The 26,911-nt window shown below is 38.0% G+C and overlaps 1 protein-coding gene and 1 pseudogene across 3 annotated transcripts; both read right to left on the bottom strand.

The window, feature by feature from the left end:
- Positions 1-3,670: 3,670 nt before the first annotated feature.
- Positions 3,671-26,762, bottom strand: CUNH3orf85 (chromosome unknown C3orf85 homolog). Of its 3 annotated transcripts, none has more exons than XM_078146692.1 (5): positions 26,725-26,762; positions 19,696-19,748; positions 6,367-6,500; positions 5,330-5,415; positions 3,671-4,548 (listed from the first exon to the last, which is right to left on the bottom strand). In XM_078146692.1, the coding sequence occupies exons 1-5, from the start codon at positions 26,736-26,738 to the stop codon at positions 4,470-4,472; spliced, it is 366 nt and encodes a 121-aa protein (XP_078002818.1). In that variant the 5' UTR covers positions 26,739-26,762; the 3' UTR covers positions 3,671-4,469. The 3 variants fall into 3 exon arrangements, with proteins under 3 accessions (XP_078002818.1, XP_078002820.1, XP_078002819.1); XM_078146694.1 differs by lacking the exon at positions 26,725-26,762 and adding an exon at positions 19,960-20,045; XM_078146693.1 differs by lacking the exon at positions 26,725-26,762 and adding an exon at positions 19,917-20,006.
- LOC110217550 (large ribosomal subunit protein uL15 pseudogene) lies at positions 21,092-21,561 on the bottom strand (annotated as a pseudogene).
- Positions 26,763-26,911: the final 149 nt, after the last annotated feature.

Below are 26,911 nucleotides of genomic sequence, written 5' to 3'. Positions count from 1 at the left end.
ATGGGATTTCTTCTGGGTATTTTAAATTGAGTGACCTTTTTAGTATTCTAAAATTTGGGTTATGTTTTTTTCTTATATTTAAAAAAGCAGTTGTGGATGAACAGAAGTTATTGACATCTCTAGTGACTAAATTTCTTTTTATGTATTGTTATGCCAGCATTGCTGACCAGGGTCAGATGTGAGAGTTCTTCAGTCACCAAGTACCATCATCCATCTTTCTTATTTTGGAGGTGGCAGCACCATGATGTTTTATGAAGCAAAGAAATGGATGGAAATGTAAACCTTTCTTTTAGAACCCAGGGAAATATATTCAAATGCTTGTTCTAGGTGAAAATATCAAACTTTAAATTAGAGTATAAGTCTAATGAATTTTCTTATCCTAAAGGTAGATGTCAGGCTAAAAAATCATTAAAACACCTACGTGTTTTAAGTGAGCCTTTGTAAGGACAAAAGATAGAGAAATGCCATACTTTCCCTCCCTGCCCCATCAAAAGTCTGTAGAAAAATAATTAGCTTGTTTTCCAAGATTCTGATCAGACACAGATAATGTAGCTGCCTTTGTCACTGTGATTGATGGAGCAACATATTTCAAATTTAGATAATTTATTACATTTTTACATTTGAACTGCCTGCCAAGACAGTTCCAATTTGTGATGGAATCTCCAAACATTTATTTTTTGTCCCTAATTTGAGTGATTCTGGCAATATCTCCTATTCAGATGGGTGGTTTGTATATTTAAGCAGTCAATGCTAAATTGCTTTGAGTAAAATTCATTCAGCCTGTCATTGTTGTTGAAGATAATAGTTTGAGATATACATTCTCTGCCTGCCTCAATTGCCAGATACATTAGATCAATCCAAGAAAAATAAATGGAATAAGTAAAATAAACACTTGAAAATAAACACCTTGCCTTTTAATTTATTCTATATGTACAGTAGCTTCCATCCATGTAGTTATTTCAATTTAAATTATAATGAGTTGGCTCTGAAGGGTGTCTTTGGGAATGTGGCCTTAAAAGAGCAGAATTTGAAGACTAGGAATCTGAATATTCTGAGTTGTATTTGAGGCTCTAATACTGACTCTGTGAAAGGAGTAAAGTGGGTAAGAGTCATTGGGCCAGTTGCATCCTCTTTTCTTTGATTCTTATAGCCACATAGAGAAGATAACAAATAAGACCATCTGAACAGCATCTCCTTTACTGTCTATCAACCATCTCATCCATGTAGTTGGCAAGGGAAGATCTGTAATCATTTCCTTTTGTGCAGTTTTGTACTCAGAATAACTTCAAGGGGAGGGACCTGAATTTGGACAGAGTTCAGTTCTGATTCTTTGAAGTGCTCCCTGGAGGAGATATCACCTTAGGAATAGCACTTTAAAAATCCTTGGTAGTGGTATTTGCCAGGCTGGTGCCAGATTTAACTTCAACATGGCCCCTGGTAGCTGTGGCTTTGGTTGGCTACATCTTTTTACTTCTCTCAGCCTCCATTCCATGTTCCAGAAAATGAGGAGATTGGAAGAGATGATTTCTAAGGCCCAAAGTCAAGGGCAGTGACTGGCATACAGTAGGGTCTTCATAAATGTTTAGAGATTGTGAATGGATATTAACTCTAGAAAGGTAATGTAGTATAATAGAAGGAGCACTGGATCTTGGGTAAGAAGAGCTGAACTGAGTGCTGGATCAGCCAGATATTAGCTGTGACCTTGTGACGGTTATTTAGCTTCTCTAAGCCTTAGTTGCCTCATCCACAAAATGGACATAATAAGCCCTCCTTGCATAATTGTTTCTTAGAAAATGCCTTCTAAAAAACCAAATAACTGTAAGGAATTGTAACGTTTCTCCTTGTTCTTGTTGTTCTTAGTGCTAATGTGAAATTATTTATTCCCATGCATGATGCTTTCAGGAAATAATGGGAGGTCACTAATATTTAATTGAAGTATTTGGTGAAGTGAGGAGGAAGAAAAGGAATATAGTCCACAGACGGTCTGATTTTAGATGAAAAATCATTCCCCATCACTTTCATTTAAGCAATGGATCAATTCAACTAAGAAAATGAGAAGAGGAAAACTGAGAGCCACATATTCATCTCAAGGTACTTAGCATTCTTTTGCTTCAAAGTAAATCACAATCATAGATCCAGAATTTAAAAGCCATCCAATCTAATCCCTTCATTTTAGTGATGAGCAGGTATTTGAAGCCAGTTCCTCGGATTCCAAATCAAATGCTCTTTAAAGCATGGCACCATTATTTTCTTGATGTTTCAATAGAATACAGAACCTTCTACATCAAACAGAGGCATCTTACATCCTGCAGTTCTACATACTGAGGTAGGTGGTGTAGTGTGGATACAGCACTGGGCTTAGAATCAGAAAAACTTATTTTCATGAATTCAAATCTGGCCTCAGACACTAGCTGTGTGACCCTGGGCAAATCACTTAATCCTGTTTGTCTCACTTCCTTGTCTATACAATGAGCTGGAAAAGGAAATAGCATACCATGCCAATATCTTTGCCAAGAAAACCCACAAAGGGCTCACGAAGAGTTGGACACAACTGAAAATGACTGAACAGCAGCATAAGAAGACAGTGATTTATGATCCTTTCTCTTTGCCTCGATATCTATTTTCTTCAGGATGGTATCTAGAGCTATTGAGACTACTTGCAGACAGAGACTTTCATACAGTATTGGTAACACAAACACACAAACTAGTATTGGAGAAAGATGTTTGAATTTAACTATTACATTATTTTGAAGACAATTACACTTAATTAAATAACTGATTGATAATAGCTGTTTTCAGGAAGGTAGGCAAGGTAGGCAAAGAACATGTATTAAGTGCTTACTATGTGCCAGGCACTATGCTAAGTGCTAGGGATACAACTACAAGCAAAAAGAAAAATAGTCCCTGTCTTCAGGGAGGTTACATTCTAATGAAAAAAAAATAACACATGAAAAAGGAGCTGACAAGGAGCAAGGGAAGTTGGGAAAAGATACCTATGGGAGCATAGTGGCAACATTTGGAGAATCAGAAGCACAACCAGGAGGGGAATAAACAATGGCCAGTCTGGGCCTGTCCCTAAAATGGAGGCCCTTGGAAGGAACTCTCTAACAGGAGAAGTAGGTCAGTAGGTTTAGAGAGATATTTCAGAGTGAGAAGCCCGTGGGTGTCGAGAGAAGTCCTAGGATGAGAAGGCAGTCAAGTCATGGTAGTAATTCAGAAGGAGAGTCAGAAGCACAGCCAGAAAGAGAAATTTTCAATATAGCTAGTAGTTAGCACCATTTAACTCATTACTTGATTTTTTTTTCCAAACAAAGTATGTATATTAAGAAAGATTGAAGGCAAAAGGAAAACTGTACAGCAGAGATTGAGATGGAAAGATAGTGTCATAGGAACAACAAACACAAGCTTGGATAGACTTCAGGAGACAGTGGAGGATAGAAGAGCCTGGCATGCTGTGGTCCATGGTATCCCAGAAACTCAGGCATGACTGAATGAATGAACAACATCTGTGCTGCTGGGGGTTGCTTAGCAATCACCTATATGTCTTGCTTAGCTGCCTAGATGATAGCGTTTGGTTTTGGGCACAAATTTTCTCACATAAGCCTAGTGGCTTTTGCTATGTCATAGGATCATGAAAATATGTTTCAGGGAATAATGAACATTTCCTCAATAGGGATGAAATGTATTATTTATTGAATCACAGTGTGATTACTAAGATGCTTGAGTAAAACCAAGCAAAAATCAACCTTACAATTTCACAGTGTGTCTTTTAACAAACTGTCTACTCTTCCTTTGCTACACAGAGTATAGCAAATAAACAAAAAAATATCCTACTGGAGCACAATTCTACAACCTACACTGCTCTAAAATTTGGTCTCTTCCAAATTTCTATCAGACTTTGAAGAAAAAGAACTTTATAGTATTAAAATCAATTTTAATTCTCCTATCCCCTATGCTTGGAATGAACTTCCCTCTCTTTCTCCCTCATGTTCACCTATTGGAATTCTTCCAAGGGCCAACTCAGATGCCATTGCTTGGATGAAACCTTCTGATTCCTCTGCCCCTCTTCCTCCTAGCCTTTATGAAAATTATGTGGCATAGTGGATAAAGTGGTGGAGCCGCAGTCAGGAAGACCTGGGTTCAAATTTTGTCTCACCCACTTACTAGTTATGTGACCCTGGGCAAGTCATTTAACTTCCCCGTACCTCACTTTAAATGAGGCAGGTTGGATTTGATGGCGTCCATTCCAGCTCAAATCTATGATCCTATGATCTTTTCTTCATATGTTTTACAGCCACAGATGGCTAATAATAGACAACATAATAAATTTTATACTTTCTCAAAATTCAGCATTTAAGAATCATCTAAGGAATGGAATATGAAATATACAGATGGCAAGTGGCTGACAGTACAATATCTGAAAAGTAGTGGGTCGTGTGGACTTCACGGTTGGTGCTTCTTCTAGATCTTCAGTTGTGTTTGCTCTCCTCCCACTGAAGATGAGCTCCAGAGTGTTGCAACATATCCATGTAAGACTTAATGTGGTCCCTAGGAAAGGAGAAGTAGATGATGTTATAAAACTCAACGAGGCCAGGGAAAATCTGACCAGCGAACACAAGAAAAAGGAGATCATGGAATATTTCTTTGTAGGCCTTTTGAAAGTACTGAAGAGGTAATATGCAAGGGACAAACTCAGTTTAGATGTCACTTTCTACAGGCAGCCTGTTTTTGTTTTCCCAGTTATTGCTGTTCTTCCCCTCCCACAATTTACTTTCTATGTATTTTGTGTATGTAACATACCTTTGAACTCCCATGCCAAAGGCTTGGCCACAGAGAAAGGGGAGACAGGTGCTAGTCTGTTGCAGGACAGTTATTTCCTCCCAGTATTCTCTTAGCTGTAAAGAGCCCTGGGCTTGACCAGGATGAGTTAAATGTATAATTTACATTTCCTGAAATGCCTGTGCTGTACCCCCCTCCCCATCTCAGCCTCTCCAGAATAAGGAACTTGGGGGCAGAGAGACTTTTTTTTTGGTTTGGATTTGTATCCCTAGCTCCTAGCACAAAGTAAGTGCTTAAACGCTCATTGAATTTTAATTGAATATGAAATTTTCCCTCCCAGTTAAAATGAAGGCACTCTCTCCTTTCAAAAACAAAACAGAACAAACGTAAAGCACTAAGGAACATAGACAATATTTCCTTGTCCTGGAAATGTTGCATTCACATTTCTCCATTAAAAAGCCCATTTCCTCATTGATAAATATTTTGCAGCATTTCATTTTAATTCCCACCATTTTCATTTTCTTAGTGTAGTAAGACAACGCAATCTTACTGGGCACTTGATGGATCAAAGGCGAAAGACCCCAAGTCCATGAAATACTGGGCTATTGCTCTCACAGCAGTCCATAATTCACTGGCCTATGACAGAGAAAAAGAAAAGCAATCATCCTTTTTCCATATGAGATTAAATCAGTGATTCATCCCAGGAAAAATCCCAAGCCATTGTAGTATCATAGAGCATAAATTTAGAAGTGGAAAAGAATTTAAAAGTCATCTAGTCCAACACTTTTAATTTTACAGAGAAGAAAATTGAGGCTTGCCCAAGGTTGAGTATTAACAAGTTCTAAGAATCAGCCTCTCTGGGACTCAGTTTTCCCATCTATAAAACTGGCAATAATAATATCACTTACTTTATGTGGTTATGTGAGTTACCATAGTAAGTGTTTTGCAAACCTTAAAGAGCTATATAAATGCTAGCAATTATTATTAACTGACAGACTTGGAATTTGAACTCAGGTCCTCACACTACAAGTTTAGCATTCTTCCCACTGCATCATGCTGCCTCCTAAAATCATCTTTGCTCTTCTCATTTGCCATGCTCTGCTTATCCTTCATGCTTCAAACTCCTTTTTACAATTGTGCTATCAAGTACTGTTATTAAATTTTGGGATGGCATGAATATATACATCAAGGATCATGTGTGGGTGTGGGAATTCCTTCCATCAACACACATTACAAACTGTTTAGAACTTGGTAGATAAGTCCTAGAGAGTTGTATAAGGCTCAGAGAGCTTAATAAACTTGCCTATGGTCATGTACCTAGTAAATGTCAGAAGCAAGGGTATACCAGAGCCAGCTTCAACACAGTTAGATTGTTAAATTTTCAGGGTGCGCAAATACTCCTCAGAAATCAACAGTTGCTAAAAAAAAAATCAGGAATTCATTTATTATTTAATTGTCTAGACTTGGGAAAGTGTAAATATTGCAGATTAAACTTAAAAATATGTATGCATGCATTTTTCCCCCAGAGAGCCTGGTTATTAAACATTTATTAGCATACCTCTGTATTGTGCACCAAAAGCAAATTACCTGTTCAGCCAGAGTATATCCCCATTCATTCTGACTGTAATCTGGGTCCCAGTAATCCTGTGAATATATTTGTCTTTTTAGTCGTAGAAATTGATTTGCCGAATCATCTGACAAAAATGGAGCTCCCATCACACCTGCAATTGAAACAATCCATGCATATTTCTAATATTAAAAAAAAACTCTTTGAGGTTCTAACATCTTTTTATGTATTACAACTCATCTAAAATTGATGTGTCAGTGCTAATGTAAGTGTGGCACCGGCTTCTCTGTGTCCTAAGTGATTGCAGACACTTTGAGGAAAAAAGTCATTGCTTTTTTTCACTATTTATTTGTGGTTTGCTATATTTTCCACTCTGTAGTTTAAAGCAGTGGCTCTTAAACTTTTTGGTCTCAGAGACCCTTCACACTCTTAAAAATTACTGAGGACCCTCCAAAGAGATTTCTGTTTATGTTGATTATATCTATTGATATTTAATATATTAGAAATTAAGACATTTCAGTACTTTTTGAAAATAGTTTTGACCTCAGGGTCACCCTGAATGAGTCTCAAGTAACCCTGAGGGTCTCTAGATGACATGTTGAGAATCACTGGTCTACAGAATTTCTGGATGTCCCAAGACCATATGACTAACCTGAATCTGCTAGATTGGACCAGGATCCTGTTAGATTGGGCACGATATTGGTAATATTATTATCCCGTGGTGGGATACATAGGATATGGAGTCAGAGGAACTGGGTTTAAATTGCAGCTCTGTTAATTACCTATTAACAGGTTTCTTATGTGATCTTAGAAAAGTTATTTCCTCTCTTTGGGTCTGTTTCTTCATCTAGCCAATGAGGAGCTTGGTCTAAATACTACCTAACGTCCTTTTCACTTCTAAATCATATGATATTATGTTAATGAAGATTTGTTCAATATGAACTTTGTCAAAATTAGTTATATTAATAGTATTAATATGCTTCAGAATTACAGAATGGAAACAGAGGACATGAGAGTACTATGCTTCATGCCCAGCTTTTCTTATCCTTTTCTCTTACTTTACATATACTGGAATCACCAGAAGCCATAAAAGATTGCCTATGACATCCTTATCTGAGGAGAAGGAGAAGACCAAATCAAAGAGAAATATTGGATGTGACTGCAGGAGAGAAGGAAAACAGGAAGAAACCGCCCAGGTTATAGGAATAAATAGTGAGTCTCAAACTGGAAGTGGAGAGGAAGGTTCCTGAAGGCGGAATCCTGAAAGCTTGACTTTTTCCTCCTTCCCCCCTCCTCACTCATAAAGTGAGATGATAGAATTGTAGTACTTGGTCAAATGTGAGCGTCAGATGCTTAGTGGCTATACCACACTCAGCTGACAATTATACACTCACCTGATAACTGACCTTCTATCAAAGCATGCACTTTCACATCATGGTAGATTTTTAATAGATGTGCATTAAGCAGCAGGCCATTTCTAACCATTCCACTGAATGTCCTCTGTGGTAAACACTGCCCCCAGTGACATGTCACATCCTTTGCTATAGGAACAGGGAAGGCAAATTCACTACTTGCTGATCTTCACATAAAAGTGACATGGTAGCAAAAAGAGCAATGGATTGGGACCCAGAAGACCTATGTTCAAGGTCTACTATGCTACTAACTATATGAACTCAGGTCAGTTAAATTCTCTGGACTTCATTTTTCCTATAAAATGGGAGGACTAGTTAGATTGTCTTGAGTTTCCTCTAGCTCTAAAATTCTGAGGACTTACGTATTCATGCTACCCATCTATTGATGTATTGGCAAGTCACTCAATCTCTATCTGCCTCAGTTTCCTCCACTATAAAATGGGGATAATAATGGTACCTACCTCCCAGGGTTGTTGTGAGGTCCAAATAACAAAATAACAATGATAGCTAGCATTTCTATAATGTTCTTTAGGCACCACCTAGGGGATTGCCCAATCATTCTTCATCCAATGATGTTCCCATTTGCCTCACTCAAGAGACTTATTTGTACCTCATAAAAAGATTACTTGCCCTGGCTAAAGATTTTATAGTTAGTTTAAGACCTTAATATTGGTCCTTTTTCTATGATTAAGTCCTGGGCTTTCATGTATATGTGTGTGTATATCTATATCTATATATATATATACATATGTAAATAATAATGTATATGTGTGTGTGTATATATATATGTATATATGTAAAATAGTGTATTTAAACAAATAATAGAAAAATGGTGTGTGTACATACATTGTTCTTCTTCAATATTAGTGTATTTTTCCAAAAAAGTGGAAATTCAGTCAAGTACACATATCATCTGTATTTGTGATCTATTACACATTTCTTCAATGGATTTTGTTCAAGTTCTAACCTTAAATTCAAGGAAAGAAAATGCAATAATTTCTAATAATCCTGTTCCTCAGAAACTGAAAGAAGTCAAAGCAAACTAGGTACTGCCATTTTTTCTAATTGTGTGATATATTTGCCCCCCCAAAAGTGCTATTATATAAAGCCTGACTCTAGATTATACTCTAAATATACAGTATTTCTATTTTAGAGCCTAATAATTCTACCTTTTCATAAAATTTCTTTTTAGTAGATGAAAATGTTTCACTGATATCTATATAATTCTCAGAATGAAGTACCCACCTCAGCATTCTGTACCCCATAATGAGTTCTCAATAAATATTAATTGATGATGATGAAAATATCCCCCAGGACATAGGCAGAAAGTAGTATTTATTATCTCACTTTGCAAATGATAAAATTAACACACATATGAAATGACATATCCAAGGTCAGTGTAAGTCAGTGGCAGTATGGGGAATTAAACTCAAATAATACATAAGAACACACTCTTATTCTCTCTGCCTGAGAAATTTCTCCTCCCTTTTGTTTCTTCCTGGTCAACCTTGAAAGTTAGTAGGGAAGAGATCAGGACTTTGAGTTTCAGAGCACAAATTATGTGGCTATAGGATGGACCCTGGGTCCTTGGTTTTCCAACTTTTTTTAATTAGATGTTTTCAGCTGAAGATAGTCTCCAAGACACTCACCTGATAACTGACCTTCTCTCAAAGCATGCACTTTCACATCATGGTAGATTTTTAATAGATATGCATTAAGCAGCAGCCTATTTCTGACCATTCCACTGAATGTCCTCTGTGGTAAACACTGCCCCCAGTGACATGTGACATCTTTTGCTATAGGAACAGGGAAGGCAAATTCACTACTCGCTGATCTTCACATGAAAGTGACAATGTAGTGAAAGGAGCAATGGATTGGGACCCAGAACACCTATGTTCTAGGTTTACTATGCTACTAACTATATGAACTCAGGTCAGTTAAATTCTCTGGACTTCATTTTTCCTATAAAATGGGAGGACTAGTTAGATTATCTTGAGTCTCCTCTAGCTCTAAAATTCTGAGGACTTACATATTCGTGCTACTCATCTATTGATCAAAAAGCAAATTCCTGCTCATGGTTCCATGCTAACTACTCTACAGAACTAGACAGCTATATGGCTAAACAGATATAATTCCTACACTCCAGGAACTTACAGTCTATTACAAACAGTACTAATAGAGACAGATATATGAGAAAGGAAATATATGTGTTGAGCAAATACATAAATAAAATACATAAGAATATTGTGTACATGCCAAGGTTTAAGGATATATTACTCTAGTGCAGAGGTGAAGTTTGGATTCAGTCAAAGGGCCTCACTTGAAGACCTGGAGGGCCACATGTGGCCTTGAGGCCACAGGTTCACCACCCCTGATCTAGTAGAAGAGTCATGGAAGGTATATTTTTGGATATGGAAGGAAATTCACTTCCTGTCTTCCCTTTAAAAAGAGGAAGTATGTTGTGGTAGAAGGTCCAAGAAGGTCCCTGAATAGGATGACATGGGTTCAAGTTTCACCTCTGTGTGAATCTAGATAAATTATGTAACTTTTCCATGCTCTAGAAGCTGTCTGGACTATAAATTGCAGAGAAGCTGTTAACCTGAACTAGTGGAAGAAGGCTCCCACTGGGAGCAGCTTCCTATAGTAATGAGATCACAGTTTCAGTCCCTATTCTATCTTTCCATTATTTAGAGGGAAGTTAATGTGACATGTTTTGTTCAGTCATTTTACTCATGTCAGGCTCTTTGTGACCCCATCTGGGACTTTCTTGGCAAAGATATTGGAATGGTTTACCATTTCCTTCTCCAGTTCATTTAATAGAGGCCAACAGCGTTAAGTTTCTTGGCCAGGTTTACATAGTTAGTAGGTGTCTGAGGCCAGAGTTTAACTCATGAGTTCCTGATTTACAAGTCCAACACTCTATTCACTGTTGCCCAGATTAAGTGATAGATTTAATCTAATGATGACACATGATCATTTTGGAAGGGATGCCTGAAAATCTGTGTTCTCCACTTTTTCTAAATCATGAGGAGATGAAATCCAAAGATAAAAGCTCATACCATAAGCCATGTATGGTCCCAAGAGCAGTGTTATGGTAAAAGTCAGAAGAACCAGTTAGTAGTAGAAAAAACTAGATCTAATATGAGAAGACCTGGATTCATATCCTGTCTCCATAACACATGAATTGTACAACTATGAACTGGTTTCTGACTGGAACATTCTTTCAGAACAGCAAAAGAAGAGGACATTGGTAACTACTTGAAAACCATGGCTGGAGTGACTACCCAGGATGATTGAAGAATTTTCACAGGAAGAAGCAATAGGGAGTATGTCCCCCCTATTTTCTGAGAGCTGCATTTTACAGAGAGCCATAGGAGACTTGGAGCTAAAAAGTGCAAAGAAGAGTCAAGTGTTAGGGTGTCAAAAATAGAGGAAATTACTCAGAGTGTGACTAGGAATGACTGAGGCTTTGCAGAGTTCTGTGTGACCCTGGACTAAGTCACTTAAAGTCTGCCTGAGGTTCCTCAACTGTAAAAGGGGGATAATAACAGCACCTACCTCTGAGGGCTATTGTGAGGATCAAATGAGATAATAATTGTAAAGTGCTTGGCATATAGTAAACTAAAAATATCTCCTCCCTTCTTTCCTTCCTTCCTTCCTTCTAATTAAAAGGTCACGCAGAAGCAAATGTTATGATTTGTCTTGAACTCTGAATGAGCTCTATTTTTTTCTCTCTGATATGTTAACAAATGTATTCAACCTTTGAAACTTGTAAACCATGTATTTGCAAGGGCAGCTTATAACAGCATTCTGGGTGGTGTTAATAAGGTTCTGAGCTTATCTAGCTGAGCTCAGTGTTGGGAAAGGGAAGGGGGAAAGCATTTATTAAGTACCTACTATGTGCCAGGCACTGTGTTAAGTACTTCACAAACATTATCTCATTTGATCCTTATAATGACCCTGAAAAACAGGCGCCATTATCATTATTCCCATTTTATAGTTCAGGAAAGTGAGGTAGACAGAGGTTAAGTGACTAGCATATGGTTATATAACTAGTAAGTGTCTGAGGCCCAAGTTGAACTTGGGTTTTCCTGACTTCAGGCCCAGCTCTCCATCCACTATTCCACTGAATTGACCACAAGTGAGCCAGAACATAGAGAAATTCCTGTTATATGTGGATCTTTTATGTCCAGGGAGCCTCCAATATAAGGGTCACATGAACATGTGTTCTTCAGGAATTTCAAAAGAATAGAATATTTCTCTTTTTCTTATCACTATTAACTCTTGGGTTCTGTCCTTAAAAATTAAGGAAGGAAAAGTAGAGTTTTCCCAATGTTTGAAAACATAACTGTTTTGGCCATTTTGACTGGATTTAGATGAAAATTAAGTTACGCAAGTAATTTAACCCAAAAGAGCAATAAATTTAGTCAAAATGATTGAATGGGTGGCTGTGTATATGTAGACAGTGAGAGAAACTTAGGGATGGATGAGAGAAAGAAAAGAAAAGGGAAAGAAAGAGAAAAAAGAAAAAGAGAAGAAAGGAGAGAAGAGAAGCAAAGTGAAAAGAAGGCAAGAGAAGACTAGAAAACATGGGAAATAGTGAGAGGGAGAAATGAAAAGAGAAAGAAAAAAGGAGAAAGGAAGAAGTGAAATGCAATAAGAAAAGAATTCTAGAAAGACAAAAGGAGACAAAAAGAGAAGAAAAAACAGAATAGAAAAAGAAAAAGGAACTGAAGTAGGGGGCAGGTTACATATTTTCATACTAAATAGTTTGTTAGTTTGAAAGTGAACTTTTAACTTTAGGACTTTGGCTCTATTGACAAGTGTACTAACATATTGGTTACTTAGAAAAGTAAACAGAAGTTTGTAATATTTGAGTTTATTTAATTCTGCTTTTACTTGTTTTAATCGTTCTTTTACTACCTCCTCCTTCCATCACCACACACACACACACACACACACACACACACACACACACACACACACACACACACACACACACACACACACCCCTCACAACACAGATCTACATTGTTCTCTGGGATTACTTCAAGGTATATACAGCTGGTTGAACTCTTTGCAGTTCTTCAATCTAACAGAAAATACAATGATTAGGAGAGAGAATATTTTCTTTCTTCCTTTTTTACATTTAAAAAATTTTTGAGTTCCAAATTCTCTCCCACCCATCCCATCCTTCACCCAGTGAAAAAGCATGCAATATGATTTTGATTATACATATGAAGCCATGCAAAACATATTTAAATATTAGCCATAATACAAAAGAAAATACACATACACAAAAAACAAGAAAAACAAAGTTAAACAAGTATGCTTCGATCTGCACTCAGATTACATCAACTTTTACTATGGAGGTGGATAGAATTTTTTTATCATGGGTCTGGAAGGGAAATATTTTCCATAATTCAATAGTCATCCCTTCAGGTTCACTATCTAGATGGAACATCTTCAGGGTCATGATTAACAATGCCAATTAGAATACAAAGTCCTTCTATAAAGTCCAAAAGTTTCCTTCTTAACTAATCACATGCTTTTAAAGGTTGTTCACAATCAAACTGTGTGCAACAGAATTTCATTCATTGAATATATATGTATATGTTTGTATGCATGAATAGATGTATGTACATATGTGTATGTATTTCTTGAGAGCACCAGTCAGAAACTAAAGTGAACTGTTAGAATTAAAGGTGGAAAATCTGATAAAATAAATTTACAATGCATCAGAAAATGAAAAAAAAGTGATCAAGGACTCTTCCTATATAAATATTCCTGTATAATAAAGGGAAAACTCTCTTACTACAGAGAAGTCAAAGGAGTTGATATTTTGAAAATGTTTGTGAGGTTACAAGTATTTAGTCTGGAAAAATGTTTAGGATAAATTAGAGCTAGCAACTTAAAAGATATTGAGAAAAATGGTAAGAAGCAGAAGAGGGAAAAGTCATGGAGTACGGGAGGGATGTAAAAAGGAGAAGAGAAGCCCCATGAGAGAGTGTGGCTGTAGAATCAGACTTGGAGTCAGGAAGAACAGAGTTCAAGTGTTGCCTCCACCCTATACTGACTATGTGACCCTGTGTAAAGCTGTTAATCTCTCAGTGTCCTAGGCAATTCTCTAAGACTATATAAATTGTTAATGCTTTTTCCACTCTATATTAGTAGAAGGCAGTTTTCTACCTAAAATTGGTGGGGGAGGGGGGAGAAAGAGAGAGACAAGTAGACAGACAGAGACAGACCCTGAGGGAGACAAAGGGAGGGGAGGAAGAGAAAGAAGGAAAGAAAGAAACAGAGGAAGAAGGAAGGAAGGAAAGAGAGAAAAAGAGAGAGAGAAAGAGAGAGAGAAAGAAAGAGAGAGAGAAAGAAAGAAAGAAAGAAAGAAAGAAAGAAAGAAAGAAAGAAAGAAAGAAAGAAAGAAAGAAAGAAAGAAAGAAAGAAAAAAGAAAGAAAGAAGAAAGAAAGAAAGGAGGGAAGGAGGGAGGGAGGGAAGGAAGGGAGGAAGGAAGGAAGGAAGGAAGGAAGGAAGGAAGGAAGGAAGGAAGGAAGGAAGGAAGGAAGGAAGGAAGGAAGGAAGGAAGGAAGGAAAGGAGGAAGAAAGGGTCAGGAAAGAAGGAAGAAAATTACATTTTCTATAGACTTTATTAATTTAAGGATCCATGATTTTGGTAACAATAACATAACAACATTTTAAGGTTAGCAAAGAGCTTTACATAAACTATGTCATACAATTTCATGGGCTTTCTTTCAAACAGTCTAACTCCCAATTCCTTTCTACCATAGTAGACATTTTTGTGTTTCTGAAAGACAATGAAACATTTATCACTCCTTTTCCAACCCAGGCTGATCCCCGTTGGATGACAGTTATACACTGTACTTCTGTGACTGTAATTGCAGCCTTTCCAGCTCTGTAGGAACCGCCATGGCTGGAGTGGCCTTCAAGAATCCAAGGTTGCTATCACTAAATGCCTCATTGTGATGGCTCTAACCATTGCTTGCACATCCCGGCATAGCCTTTGAGAACATGGAACACTTATATGCCAAGATAGGCTATTGAACTGGGGATTTATTGGAGGGGTTATTCTCTCCTCCATATTACCTAATAAATTGTATGTGTATACCTGAAGTATCTATAATTCAACAGAATAGAAAGCTCTCAGTGTGGAAACCTCTTCTCCCAGGGCAGATAGCAACCTATCAATGACTTAGTTAAGTAGGTTAAATGGCTTGTCCAGAGTGATAGAGCTAGCTTGTGCTAGAGCCATGATGTTGAACCAGCATTCTTAGGTCCATTATATCACAGCTGCCTCTCAATAAATCTTAAATCCTAATACATTTTTAGGGTAGATTTATCTGGGAGCAATTATTCAAGTAGGCACAACTTACCAAATCTGTTTTGTTGACTTAGGATCTTAGGCTATAGACTTCCATTAAAGTATGAAATTGATTTGTTTGATTTTACAAGTGTCCTACTAAGATGGAATGTGTTATGTTCAAGGTTATACTTTAAAAGACAGCACTGCCAAAGACAGGCTATTTTATTGCATGGTTTAGACCAGAGACTTCAAACACATGGCCCATACACTTTCAAGTACAGCCAGAACCAGATGAAAATATAATGGAGAAATACTTGATGAAATAAAAATACAATAAAATATTGATACCATTACATTTTAAAACTAAGTAAATATGCAGCCTGCAGGGACCCTTGTGTAAGGATTAGTTGTCAAACCCAAATCTATTTGAGTTTGACAACCACTTGTCTAGACAACCCTGCTGATTCCCTGGCTCAGGCCTGTCCTATTATGTTTCATCCCTCATCTCCTTAGCTTCATTTCATTAGATCTTAGCCTAGGAAGAAGACTTAGAGAATATCTCCATTTATCTCCACATCCTTCATTTTATTGACAAGGAAAGTGAGACTCAGAGAAGTGATTTTCTTCAGATCACACAGGCTGGGGTAGCTGGATGGCACAGTGGATAGAACACTGGCCCTCAGACATTCACTAGCTGTGTGACCTTGGGCAAGTCACTTAACCCCAATCGCCAAAAAAAAGAAAAAAGAAAAAAATCACTCAGGTTGCAGAACTGGGATTTGAACATAGGTTCTCTAATGCAAATTCTAGGTTCTTTCCACTCTGCTGTATTATCTCTTATCTGCATTATCACTTAAGAGATAGCTTAAGTATCACTTGTCTTTTACTTCATGAATATATCTAGCATCAAATTTACCTTCTCTGTTTTTAGTCCAATTATTCAGGGAGCAATACAGCAGGCTTGGAAGCTGAACTAAGGAAGGATTTGGCTACCTGATTCTCTGGATTTGGGAGAACCAATTCTCTGATAAATTTTCAGGAGTTCCCATATGGGTTTCTGGTACTCTGGCTTTTCAATCTTTGACTCTAAGATGATAAGGATGTTCAGTCATTTTTCATCATGTCCCATGCTTTGTGACCCCCACATTTGGGGGTTTTTTGGCAGAGATTCTGGAATGGTTTGTCATTTCCTTCTCCAGCTCATTTTACAAATGAGGAAACTGAGGCAAACAGGGTTGAGTGACTTGCCCAGGATCACACAGCTAATAGGTGTCTGAGGTTGCGTTTGAACTCAGAAATATGAGTCTTCCTGACTCTAGGCCCAGCACTCTATCCACTACACTACCTAGCAACCCTTTGATCCCATAGTCCAGAAAAGTCAAATTAAATAGGTTACACCTCTAGTCACAGCAGAAGAATGGCTTGGGTTTTGTGCCCATTAATTTAATTACTTGGAGAAAATCCCTTCGCCATCCTTCTCTTCTATATTCTCATCAATAAAAATAGGAAATACGTTTTCCCCCCCTTTATTTCATCATGCTAAATTGGAAAGGGACCTAGATTTGGAATCAGAGACCCTTGGTTTGTATCCCAGTTCTACTACTTCCTTACAACCATTAACTTGGGCAAGTCACTTAAAGTTTCTAGGCTTCAATTTCCTTCTGTGTAAAATGACAGGGTAGGACTATATAATTTTGCTCCTATTTTTTAATGCATTTGATCTCCTTGGAGAAATGTGCTTTGTTAAACTGTACCATCAAGGGGTTATAACCATTTTTACTCCTTCATAGTAGCTAATACCAAACTTTTCTCTTTACGTTGTCTACTTACAGAAAACAGAAACACACCAAGAAAGAACAGCTAAATAGGTTCAAAATCTTAGAAAAATGGAAATACCTGCTCCCACTTATTTTCTCTTATTCTTAGATTATATAATGTTTTAAAAATAACAATCAAATCAGTTCAAAGGATTAGGTTAGGAGGGATCTTCAAAGTCAATCCAATGCCCCTTATTTTCCAGAAGAGGAAAGTGAGACCTATACCAGTTACTCAGATCATATAGAGAGTTTTTGAAAGAGCTGAAATTTTAAATCAAGACTTGATTGTAAAGCAAATAACTTCCATTGCAACATGGTATCTCTAGAATGTAGTATCTATAAAAAACAAATCTGGTTCTGAGGCATGGTGAAAATCCTTCTCTCCTGTCCTTGCAATGACCTCACAGATATACCAGCAATTTAGAGGTCTCTTTTTTGGGGCTTGTAAACGCAAAATGGCACAGTAGATAGAATTCTGTAAAGATTTTCAAGAAGACCTGGTTCAAATCCGGCCTTTGACATGTAACATCTGTATGACCTTGGGCAAGTAACTTCACTTTTATGTGCCTTGCGCATCTCTTGGAGACATCCTTTTCCTACTCTTTGGGATTAGTACCTAGTACCTTAGTTGGAGGAACTAGCAAAGAAGGGTAAATGTGCCCCAGTCCTTGGCTATCTCCTTGTTCTTTAATTGAATTCAAGTACAGGGATTGTTTTTGTTACTGCTATCTAATGAGGTTTTTGGGGATTTTTTGTTTGTTTGTTTTTTAAGGCAGTTGGGGTTAAGTGACTTGCCCAGGGTCACACAGCTAGTAAGTGTCAAGTGTCTAAGACCAGATTTGATCTCAGGTCCTCCTGACTCTGGGGCTGGTGCTCTATCCACTGCGCCACCTAGCCGCCTCCCTGTCTAATCAGTTTAATGAAACTGATTGAACCTATAAACAGCTTGAGCCTAAAGTGAGTAAATATCATGGTTAGGTAGCCCAGTTCATTTAGCCCACAACTTTAAGAAAGTCTGGTGAAGTGTTTAAGCAATCATTTCTCTTTTCTCTGAGATACTTGACTCCGTAGATCTCATTGGTAAATGTAGACAAGGTATGCTGTTGCAGCAATGCAATCATTCTTTATCACCAGTAGTAAAGTCAAACTGCACAGCCCAATGGCCAAGCCAAAATGTGGCATTTCTGAGTTACAAGGCAGTCCCTGAATTTGATTTGCAATCCTTGATTTCAGTCCTCAGAAACTCGCTTAAATTGAATAAGCCTTGTTTTCTTCATCTGGAGGTGGTGTCTGATAATCCTGCAGAGAAATTATATGTGCTATGTGTGTTTGTGTATAGGTGTGCCCCTGTGCACTGGTCAACACTTTCCTGATGGTTTATTTCAGAATATCAAATGTACTGTCATGCCTGATGGAAACTCTTTGTACACAAATAAATATTCACCTGCTCAGGGCTAAAGCAAGCTATTTTATCAAGTCAGACTACAGGAAGTAGATATTTTTCTTTAATGCATCCTGAACTAAACTTACAGTCGTTATTTACTATGTATTAAGTGTCTTCGTTGGAAACATTCACAGCTGCATTGCAGAAATTCAGCTCTGGTACAAAGCTACAACAAACACCTTTGTAAATATTTTCAGATTTGGCTGTAAAGGAAAGCAAATGACCTTGTGGTTTAAGGATTAGGGCAACAGTCTGTGTTTCAAAGACATGCATTCATTCAATCCCCCACTGAGCAAGTGACTCCCTTTTAAGTGTTGGCAGCAAATCACTTTGGCTTTTTTGTATCTCCCTGGTTGATCTGTAAAATGCCTATCCTAGGCACCACAAGGTGTGGTGAAGGCTAATGAATTCATGCTCCTAAACTATTCTGAGGTCTTTAGATATTAACACTGTAAAATCAGCTAAGTTCGATTTCTAAGAGGTATTTTAGCATCCAAATAATGGACACTTCCTTAGAAATGAGACCCGGTTTTTTTTATCCCCTTCACAATGATATTGGGAGAAAGCTACGGCACAAAGTTAATAATATCAAGGACTAACTTGATATTACCAAACAACCATGAAAACAACAGTTACTCGCTCTGTGACCCTGGGCAAGTCACTTAATTCTCTTTCCTCAGTTTCCTCAGCTATAAAATGATCTGGAGAAGGAAATGGTAAACCACTCCAGGATCTTTGTCAAGAAAACCGCAAACAGGGTCACAAAGAGTCAGACATGATAGAAAATGACTGAACAACAACAACATGAAACTCATGGCCAAAATTAAAAGAAGCCATTATAGATCCAGAGCTGGGGGTTCATCTGATACAACCTACTCATGCTACAGAGGAAGAAACTGAGGCCCAGGGAGGTTGTGACTTTGTGTAAGTCACAAAGGTAGTAAGAATGAGAGGTGGGATCTGAACCCAGATTTTCTGATTCCAGAGCCAATAACCCCTATCATTGTACTACACTGCCTCTACCCAAAAGCAAAAATTCTAGAATCTGAAATACTACTATGCTTCAGGATTGCTCTATGGACAGTAAAAAAATAAGCTGAATTTGGAGTCAAAGGCTCAACTCCTGGTTCTATCAATCACTGTGCAAACTGTCATCCCATTTCCCTAGGCCTCAGTTTTCTCATTTACAAAACAAACAAGTTAATGATTGAGGTCCTTTCTACCTCCAAATCCAATATCTTACTATGGGATAGGTGTAGAAGCAAGGCTTGACTATGATCACTTCTTTAAAAAGACAAAGGAAGTTGGTAGAAGGCTGAAATATCTGGTAAATCAGAGGGAAATCAGATCTTACCTATGAGCAGGGTTGTGCACAGGGCCACTTGAATCACTTTATGTGCCATAATCCTGTATAGGGAGAAAAAATATACATTTATATGGTGTAGATGTATGTATATGTGTGTATATGTATACACACATGTATACACCTCACACACACTTACATATATATATACATATACATACATATATACACATGCATTTCTCTGAATTGAAAACAAAAAGTAGAGAGTATACCAGATAGTCTTCAGTCTTAATCATTCACTGCATAACTGCATACCTGTAAATGTTGTATGCTGAGAGGCTAAAGAGGGAGCTTCAGTTCAAGTGGCTGTGTTATAGACCTGTTTCTTTTATACCCTTTGGACTTTTAGATGGACTTGTGACAGCTGACTATTATTACAGGTAGTTCTTTCTTTTTCTTTCTTACTCTCTCTTCTCTGTCTCTCTATCTCTCTGTGTCTGTCTATCTGTCTGAACTTATGTACATAAGAACTTCTATGTAAGAATTTGTTACCTTCTTACTCCATATTTTCCCCTATACCAGCAACAGGATAAGGAGTAAAAATGAGTGTATTCTTGTTTTTAAAACAATTTTCTATTTCAAAAGCAACATTAAGAAAAATTAAATGACTAAACCTTTTTTCCAGATCACATGATTGGAGACTTCCTCATGGAATGTCAGAGTTTGAAAAGACCTTAGACATGATCTGATCTAATTCCCTCATATTACAAGAGAGAAATTTAGGCCAAAAGAAGTGATTTCCCCAGGGTCACACAGCTGGTTGACAGAACAGTCCAGACTAGAATCCCTGTCTTCTAACACTCTGGCCTTATTTTGTTTCTTTTTCAAATCAGATTTTCTTTTATACCGTCAGTCATTTTTCTAGTAACACATGCTGTCAACAAGTACCCATTTTGTGAGTAACACTGTATGTGACACAGTGGGGAGATAACCAAGAAGCACAAAACAACTTGCTTATTGCCATTGAACCAAAGGTGTAAAGAAACCAGCTCCATAGAGCAAGAATAGCTGGATCCTTAGCTGGGGAGTGGGTCCCAAAATGGGTTGGTGGGAGCCCTGGGAAAAGAGTTGAACATTCAAATGGTACTACGATATACTGACACCTGATGCCATGTGTGAGTGCAGTATTCTATGAGTAACCTTCCTCTTAAATTGACAGGAAAGTTGGTCATTCGTAACTATGCCAATGATTAAAGAAATATATTTTTAAATGTATAGAAAAATAAGTTTGGTACTATTAAGTCACGGACCCAGAAGGGATCCTTACAATCCTCTTCTCCTTATATTTTCATGACCTTCTTAAATTAAATAACCAACAAGAAGATCTTGGAACCTAAGTTTATTTTTTTTATTTTTTTTTTTACATTTAATAAAGACATTTGTTTTATTTGATAACATTGGATTTTTATGCCACAAGGACACAGGCGCCACCGACACCCTTGATTTTTCCTCTGCTCTTCTGCTGAAGAACTTTGCCTTCACAATCACCGGCTGCTTGGGCAGTTTCCCTTTTCCTAGGACTTTGTAGTACCCCGACCGCACAACATCAATGATAGGGGCAAGTCCCTCCTTGTTTTGGGCAGCATTAATCCTGGTCTGCTCACTGACCAGTGTCCACAGTTTGTCAAGGTTGACAGTCGGGCAGTAGCTTTGGTTCTTCTTCAAGTGGTAATGCCCCATACCCACTTTCCCGAAGTAACCTGGATGATGTTTGTCGAAGTTGATCTGGGGATGGTGCAGCCCTCCTGCATTGCCGCGGCCTCCAGGGTGCTTCCGGTGCTTGCCAATGCGCCTGTGGCCGGGGCTGACGCACCCACGGAGCTTCCGCGTCTTCCTTAGTCTGGAAGGCATGTCACAGGCCGCCCGCAAAAGAGAAAAGGGGAACCTGAGTTTAAAAATATGCAGGGTACTTTGTTGTCATTGTTATTTTTCTTTCACACAATTATCCTTCAATCTGGATTTGTATCTCATGAAAGCAATGATATTACCATTAAAGACTATCCTTCTTCCACATGGTAGGGTCTAATGTAGCCACAGGAAGTATGGCCATTGTGCTCAAGAACAATGAAATATATTTCAAACTAAATTAAGAGGAAGGCCTAAAAGAAATTGGTCATGACCTATCTTTTTCTAATTATTTTGTTTTCACAAGAATACATATTTGTGAGTGACTTCAATGTTTGGTATAGGTTCTTATATATTAGGTAGTCTGACTCTTTTTGCGCTGCTAGCTCATGATCCAGGCCAATTACTTGAGTTTTAATCTCTTTGTTAAGGTAAGAGTCTGCTTCCAATGTGGAGAATGTACTGTCCCAAGCTTCAGGGGTTTGTACAGCTGTTTTCAGAGATACTTGTAGGGACCTGTGAATTTTCAGTTCTTGCAAGGTGGTATGATAGGGGTGAGGTGTTTACTCCTTTCCTGGCCTGTGCTTTGGTCTATTAGTGACCACAAGCACTCCTTTCTGTCCTGGAACTGTGAGGAAGGTTTCTTCTTCACAGCGTTCCTCCTCGCCCCAGGACCGACATCCAGAACTGTGACCCGATCCAAGAGCAGGCAAAGCAAGAGATGCCTGCCTCAGCACTGGCAAAGGGATCCCTGCAGTCCCCCTCTGATCAGCCACTCAATTCCCCCCTCAGTCTGTGGGCCGGAAGCTCAGGATGCAGCTACTGCCCTGGGGCCCGCGCTCTGCGCGCTCTGGAACTGGCTCTGAGACCTGGCTCCTCTCTCAGTACCGCAGAAACAGACTTTTCCCACTGACCTTCTAAGTTGTCTTTGGCTTTCGTAGGTTGAAAAGTCTGGAAAACACCACAGCTGCCAGAGATTCAGTCCTCTGAGGCATGCTCCAGGTTTGCTGTGGCTTGTGCGCCCAACGCCACACTGCGCTCCGCTATCAGCCCAACACAATATACCTTTCCAATCAATCATCCAGGTTGTCTTGGGCTGGAAATTTGCTTCACTCTGTCTTTTTGTGGGTTCTGCTGCTTTAGAATTTGTTTAGAGCCATTTTTTATAGGTATTTTGAGGGGTTTGGGGAAAAGCTGAAGCAAGTCACTGCTTTCACTCTGCCATCTTGGCTCCACCCCAGGTTCTTATATATTATGGAAAGCAATGGACAGAAATTAGAAAGGCTGAGGTGGTCTTGATAAATTGAGGGAGGACCAATACGCAATAGAATCTTTCTTTCTCTTCCTTTCTTCTACCTCCTTTCCTTCTTTCTTTGTTTCCTTCCTTTTTTCCCTTTCTTTCTTTTTCTCTTTTTTCTTCCTTCCTCCCTCCCTGTCTCTCTTTCTTTCTCTCCTTTCATTCTTTTGTTCTTTCTTTCTCTTCCTTTCTTCTCCCTCCCTTCCTGCTTTCTTTCTTTGATTCTTTCCTTCCTTTTTTCCTTTCTTCTTCTCTTTTCTTTTCTTTTCTTTCTTTCTTTCTTTCTTTTTCTTTCTCTTTCTTTCTTTCTTTCTTTCTTTTTCTTTCTCTTTCTTTCTTTCTTTTTCTTTCTCTTTCTTTCTTTCTTTTTCTTTCTCTTTCTTTCTTTCTTTTTCTTTCTCTTTCTTTCTTTCTTTCTTTCTTTCTTTCTTTCTTTCTTTCTTTCTTTCTTTCTTTCTTTCTTTCTTTCTTTCTTCCCTTCACTGAATCACATTAGTAGATTGAACACTAGCACAGAAGCCAAAAGCGTAGCCCAGAATAAAAGTGGGTTTCTGTTCACTAATTTAAGGGCAGAGAGGCAGAACAGCATAGTAGCTAAAGAGCTGGCCATGGAGCCTGGAATGGGTGGAATAGCCTATACAAGGGCATAGCTAGGAGACAGAATGTTGTTTAGGGGAATAGCAAACGGCCCAATTTGTCAAGCATAGTATGCTTGAGGAACATAACATGGGATCAGTTTAGCAAGGTAGGCTGGAGCCACATTGTGAAGGGCTTTAAAAGCCAAAGAAATTAATTTTATTCTAAAGGCAAGAAAGAGCCTCTGGAGTGTTGAGTGGGTAGTAGGTACTTATGTCCTCTCATTCAACATAGCTTTTTGTGTATGAAGTGTTATAAAGAAATTGTAGATGTTAGAGTTCTGGACTTCATAGTTTACATGCTTCTCTGCTGTGCCAATCTTTCTTCTTCTTTGGCGTTATGCAGATGGCGTGGGCCTTTTTCTATTCCAGTGAGGCCAAGGGACACCTTCCCGCTTTCTATTGTTCAGCCTCCAAATCTCCTACCCTTTCTCCCTCATCAAAGCTCTATCTGTCTTGCCTCAGATATCATGGTTCTTCTTTGAGGTTTTGTCCCTCTTTCTGAGTTTTTGTGTGGCTCAGGCCTGTTAGTACACAAGATTGCTTATAGAGGTAATTTGGATGTACATTCCTCTCCAGCTCAGCCAATAAACAGTATAGACACGGTATCTCTTTTCCTTCAAATCCAAGGGTTAACTGCTTACATCTTATAACAGTACCCACAAATATAGGGAGAAAGGTTCCTCTATATAAGTATAAAATGGAAAGCCATCCAAAGCCTACTTTAACAAGAGAAGTCATTGTTCCAAACTCCATATTCCACATGTAGTTGACTGAAATAAGATGTCAATATGTCTTTGTTGTTCAGTCATGTCTGACTCTTCATGAGCCCCTTTGTGGTTTTCTTGGCAAAGGCACTAGAGTGGTTTGCCATTTCCTTCTCCAGCTCATTTTAGCAGATGAGGAAACTGAGGAGAACAGGGTTAAGTGACTTGCCACACAGAGTCACCCAGCTAGTAAGTGTCTGAGGATAGATTTGAACTTGGGTTTTCCTGAGCCCAGCACTCGATCCACTGCACCACCTAGATTACTCCTTTGTAAAGCTGTTTGATATCCTCAAATAGAAGATACTATAATGATAATAAAGTTTGACTACATAGGCTCTTAAAGAACTAGTGAAAAAGTTAACTTTAAAGTGAGTGCCTTCAGACAGTGGTGTTATAATTTAGATACCAAGAGGTTTGACAGGCTATCATTATCAAGTTCAACCACTTAGAGCTCCAGATTCATTCTACCATGCTTGGGGCTGAAGGAATATTATATTTTTACATAGTGTTGTTGAGTGATATTTATGCAGGGGAAAATACAGTAACATCACTCTGAAGAGTGAATTATGATTTCTTTAAGATTTCCCACTACATTTAGTTTAGTAATCCATATTGAAATATAAGATGTTAGATTCAAAATGGTTTGGGAAATGCAACGTCCTCCTTTTGAAATTGGTTTAAGATTTGATTTTTGCTTTTGAAACTAATCTTAGGGTCTTATTTTTGTCTTGTTTTTTCACATTCTGAATAACCATCTAAAATGTAAAATCCTATATAAACTGCCATTCTTGAGGAGCTATGTTCTCTACCCATTACCCTGCCTTTCCCATACCTTTTGTTTTTTCTTCAATGCCCCTGCCTCATGTTTCTTTTTTCTTGAACCTTGAAAAAAGTGCATTTCTCTCTAATACATGTTTACAGTAAGACTTAGCCCAGCTTGGGTTCAGGGACTCAAATATTGTCCATGTTCTTGGATTCATATATACAGTTTTCAATGAGGACCACAGAAGCACAGATCTAGAATAGAAACTGACTTTAGAGGCCATCTAGGAAACTGAGGCCCAGAAAAGATAAGCGACTTGCCTGAGATCATGTACCTAATAAGCTTCAGAGGTAGAATTTGAACCCATGTCCTTTGACTCTGGATCTCATGCTTTTTTTTTTACTTTATGAAATAAAACAAGAATTTCCATAACATAGTAGAACAATACAAAGATGATTACACATGAAATTGCAAATCTATTATATATAACTTGCTATTCCTTTTACATATATGATAAATTTATCATGTACGTTTCTTTTGTTTTCTCCCTCCCCTTCCTTCCCCAGATGGCTATACTGATTAGTCATTGATTGAGATGTCATTGTTATTAACAGTATTGGGAACACTAACTGACAGTCCACCTCAGAGTTTAAGATGAAGTCCTTACTGCCCCACTCTAGTGGCAAGTCTTTGCCAGGCTTCTTGACCTTATCTTGCCATTGGACTTCAATGACTCTGGAGCAGAGGACGAGACTGATGACTTTGCACAGCTTTGCCTCACTCAAATCCAAATCATTCACAAGTCAAGACATAATTCTCCTAATGTCCTTGGTCCTCGTTGAGAAAGAAGGACAAACAATAACAACAATTTTCAACATGTAGGAATCATCCTCATTAAAGAACACTGAGAGTTAGGCATTGGATTTTAGTCGATTTGGAGAGTTTGAGATTTTTCTTGAAGATAAAATTGATTCTATAGTACATGAGGGTAGAGGGGATTGTAAAGGAGACCCTCTGGGTGCTAACTGCCACCATAAGATCACAGCGTATAACCTCAGGTCCCTTATAATAGGATATAGATTTAAAGCTAGAAACGTCTTCAGAGGTCATCTAGTTACAGCCTCTCATTTTTATTTGAGGAAAACTCAGGGTAAGGAATGTAAGTGACTGATTCACATTTACAAAAGTAAGTAGCAGATCTGGGATTTGAATTCATATCCCCCTGAGTCCAAAACTAGTACTTTTTACCACTCTACTGTCCTCTCTCTCTTTCTTTAATGTATTTTATTTTTATTACAAACTTGAGAAACAGCTTTTCTATATACAAAGAACAGAAAAACAAGTTTATATATGAAACTGAATGTTGGTTATGTGTAGCTTGAGTTTTTAAATAGTGTATACATACATATACATACATATATACATACACATATTTTACATATATACATATATATACACATGTATACATATATACATATATACACACACACACACATATATGTATATTTAACATAGCAGGACCAACATTGCCCTGATTGTGTCCTTTTCTGAACTTCCTCCCACTGTCTTCTGCATATTTAATTTTTTTCATTGATGTTCTTTTTTTCCCTTTTGTAAACAATCACAATCAGCCTCTCTCTCATTCATTTGACAAATATTTATTAAATGCCAACTTTGTTCAGAGAACTGTTAAATGCCAAAAGTGATACAAACCTTAGATAACACATGGTCTCAAATCTGAAGGAACTTGCAGTCTGGTAGGAAGGTAAAACACAAAACTAGTTAATTCATCCTCAGTCCTTTGAAATAATAATTGGTTGACAATTTATTCAAAGTTCTGAGGCCCTTTCAGAGTTGTTTTCCCATCACATTATCATGGTCATGATACATTTTTACACCT

This window comes from Phascolarctos cinereus, unplaced genomic scaffold (genome assembly GCF_003287225.1).
Source record: "Phascolarctos cinereus isolate Bilbo 61053 unplaced genomic scaffold, phaCin_HiC Scaffold_726;HRSCAF=1367, whole genome shotgun sequence".
In the NCBI taxonomy this organism is placed as follows: domain Eukaryota; kingdom Metazoa; phylum Chordata; class Mammalia; order Diprotodontia; family Phascolarctidae; genus Phascolarctos; species Phascolarctos cinereus.
The sequence above is the reverse complement of the archived record's forward strand: the minus strand, read 5'-3'. Positions and strand labels throughout refer to the sequence as shown.

Excerpts from the sequence above, each read along its gene's own strand:
- CUNH3orf85 (XM_078146692.1), bottom strand. Across the intron at positions 6,501-19,695 it reads GTGCACAACCCTGCTCATAG|GTGTGATGGGAGCTCCATTT; the intron begins GTAAGATCTGAT and ends TTTCAATTGCAG. Across the intron at positions 5,416-6,366 it reads GATATACTCTGGCTGAACAG|GCCAGTGAATTATGGACTGC; the intron begins GTAATTTGCTTT and ends TCTCTGTCATAG.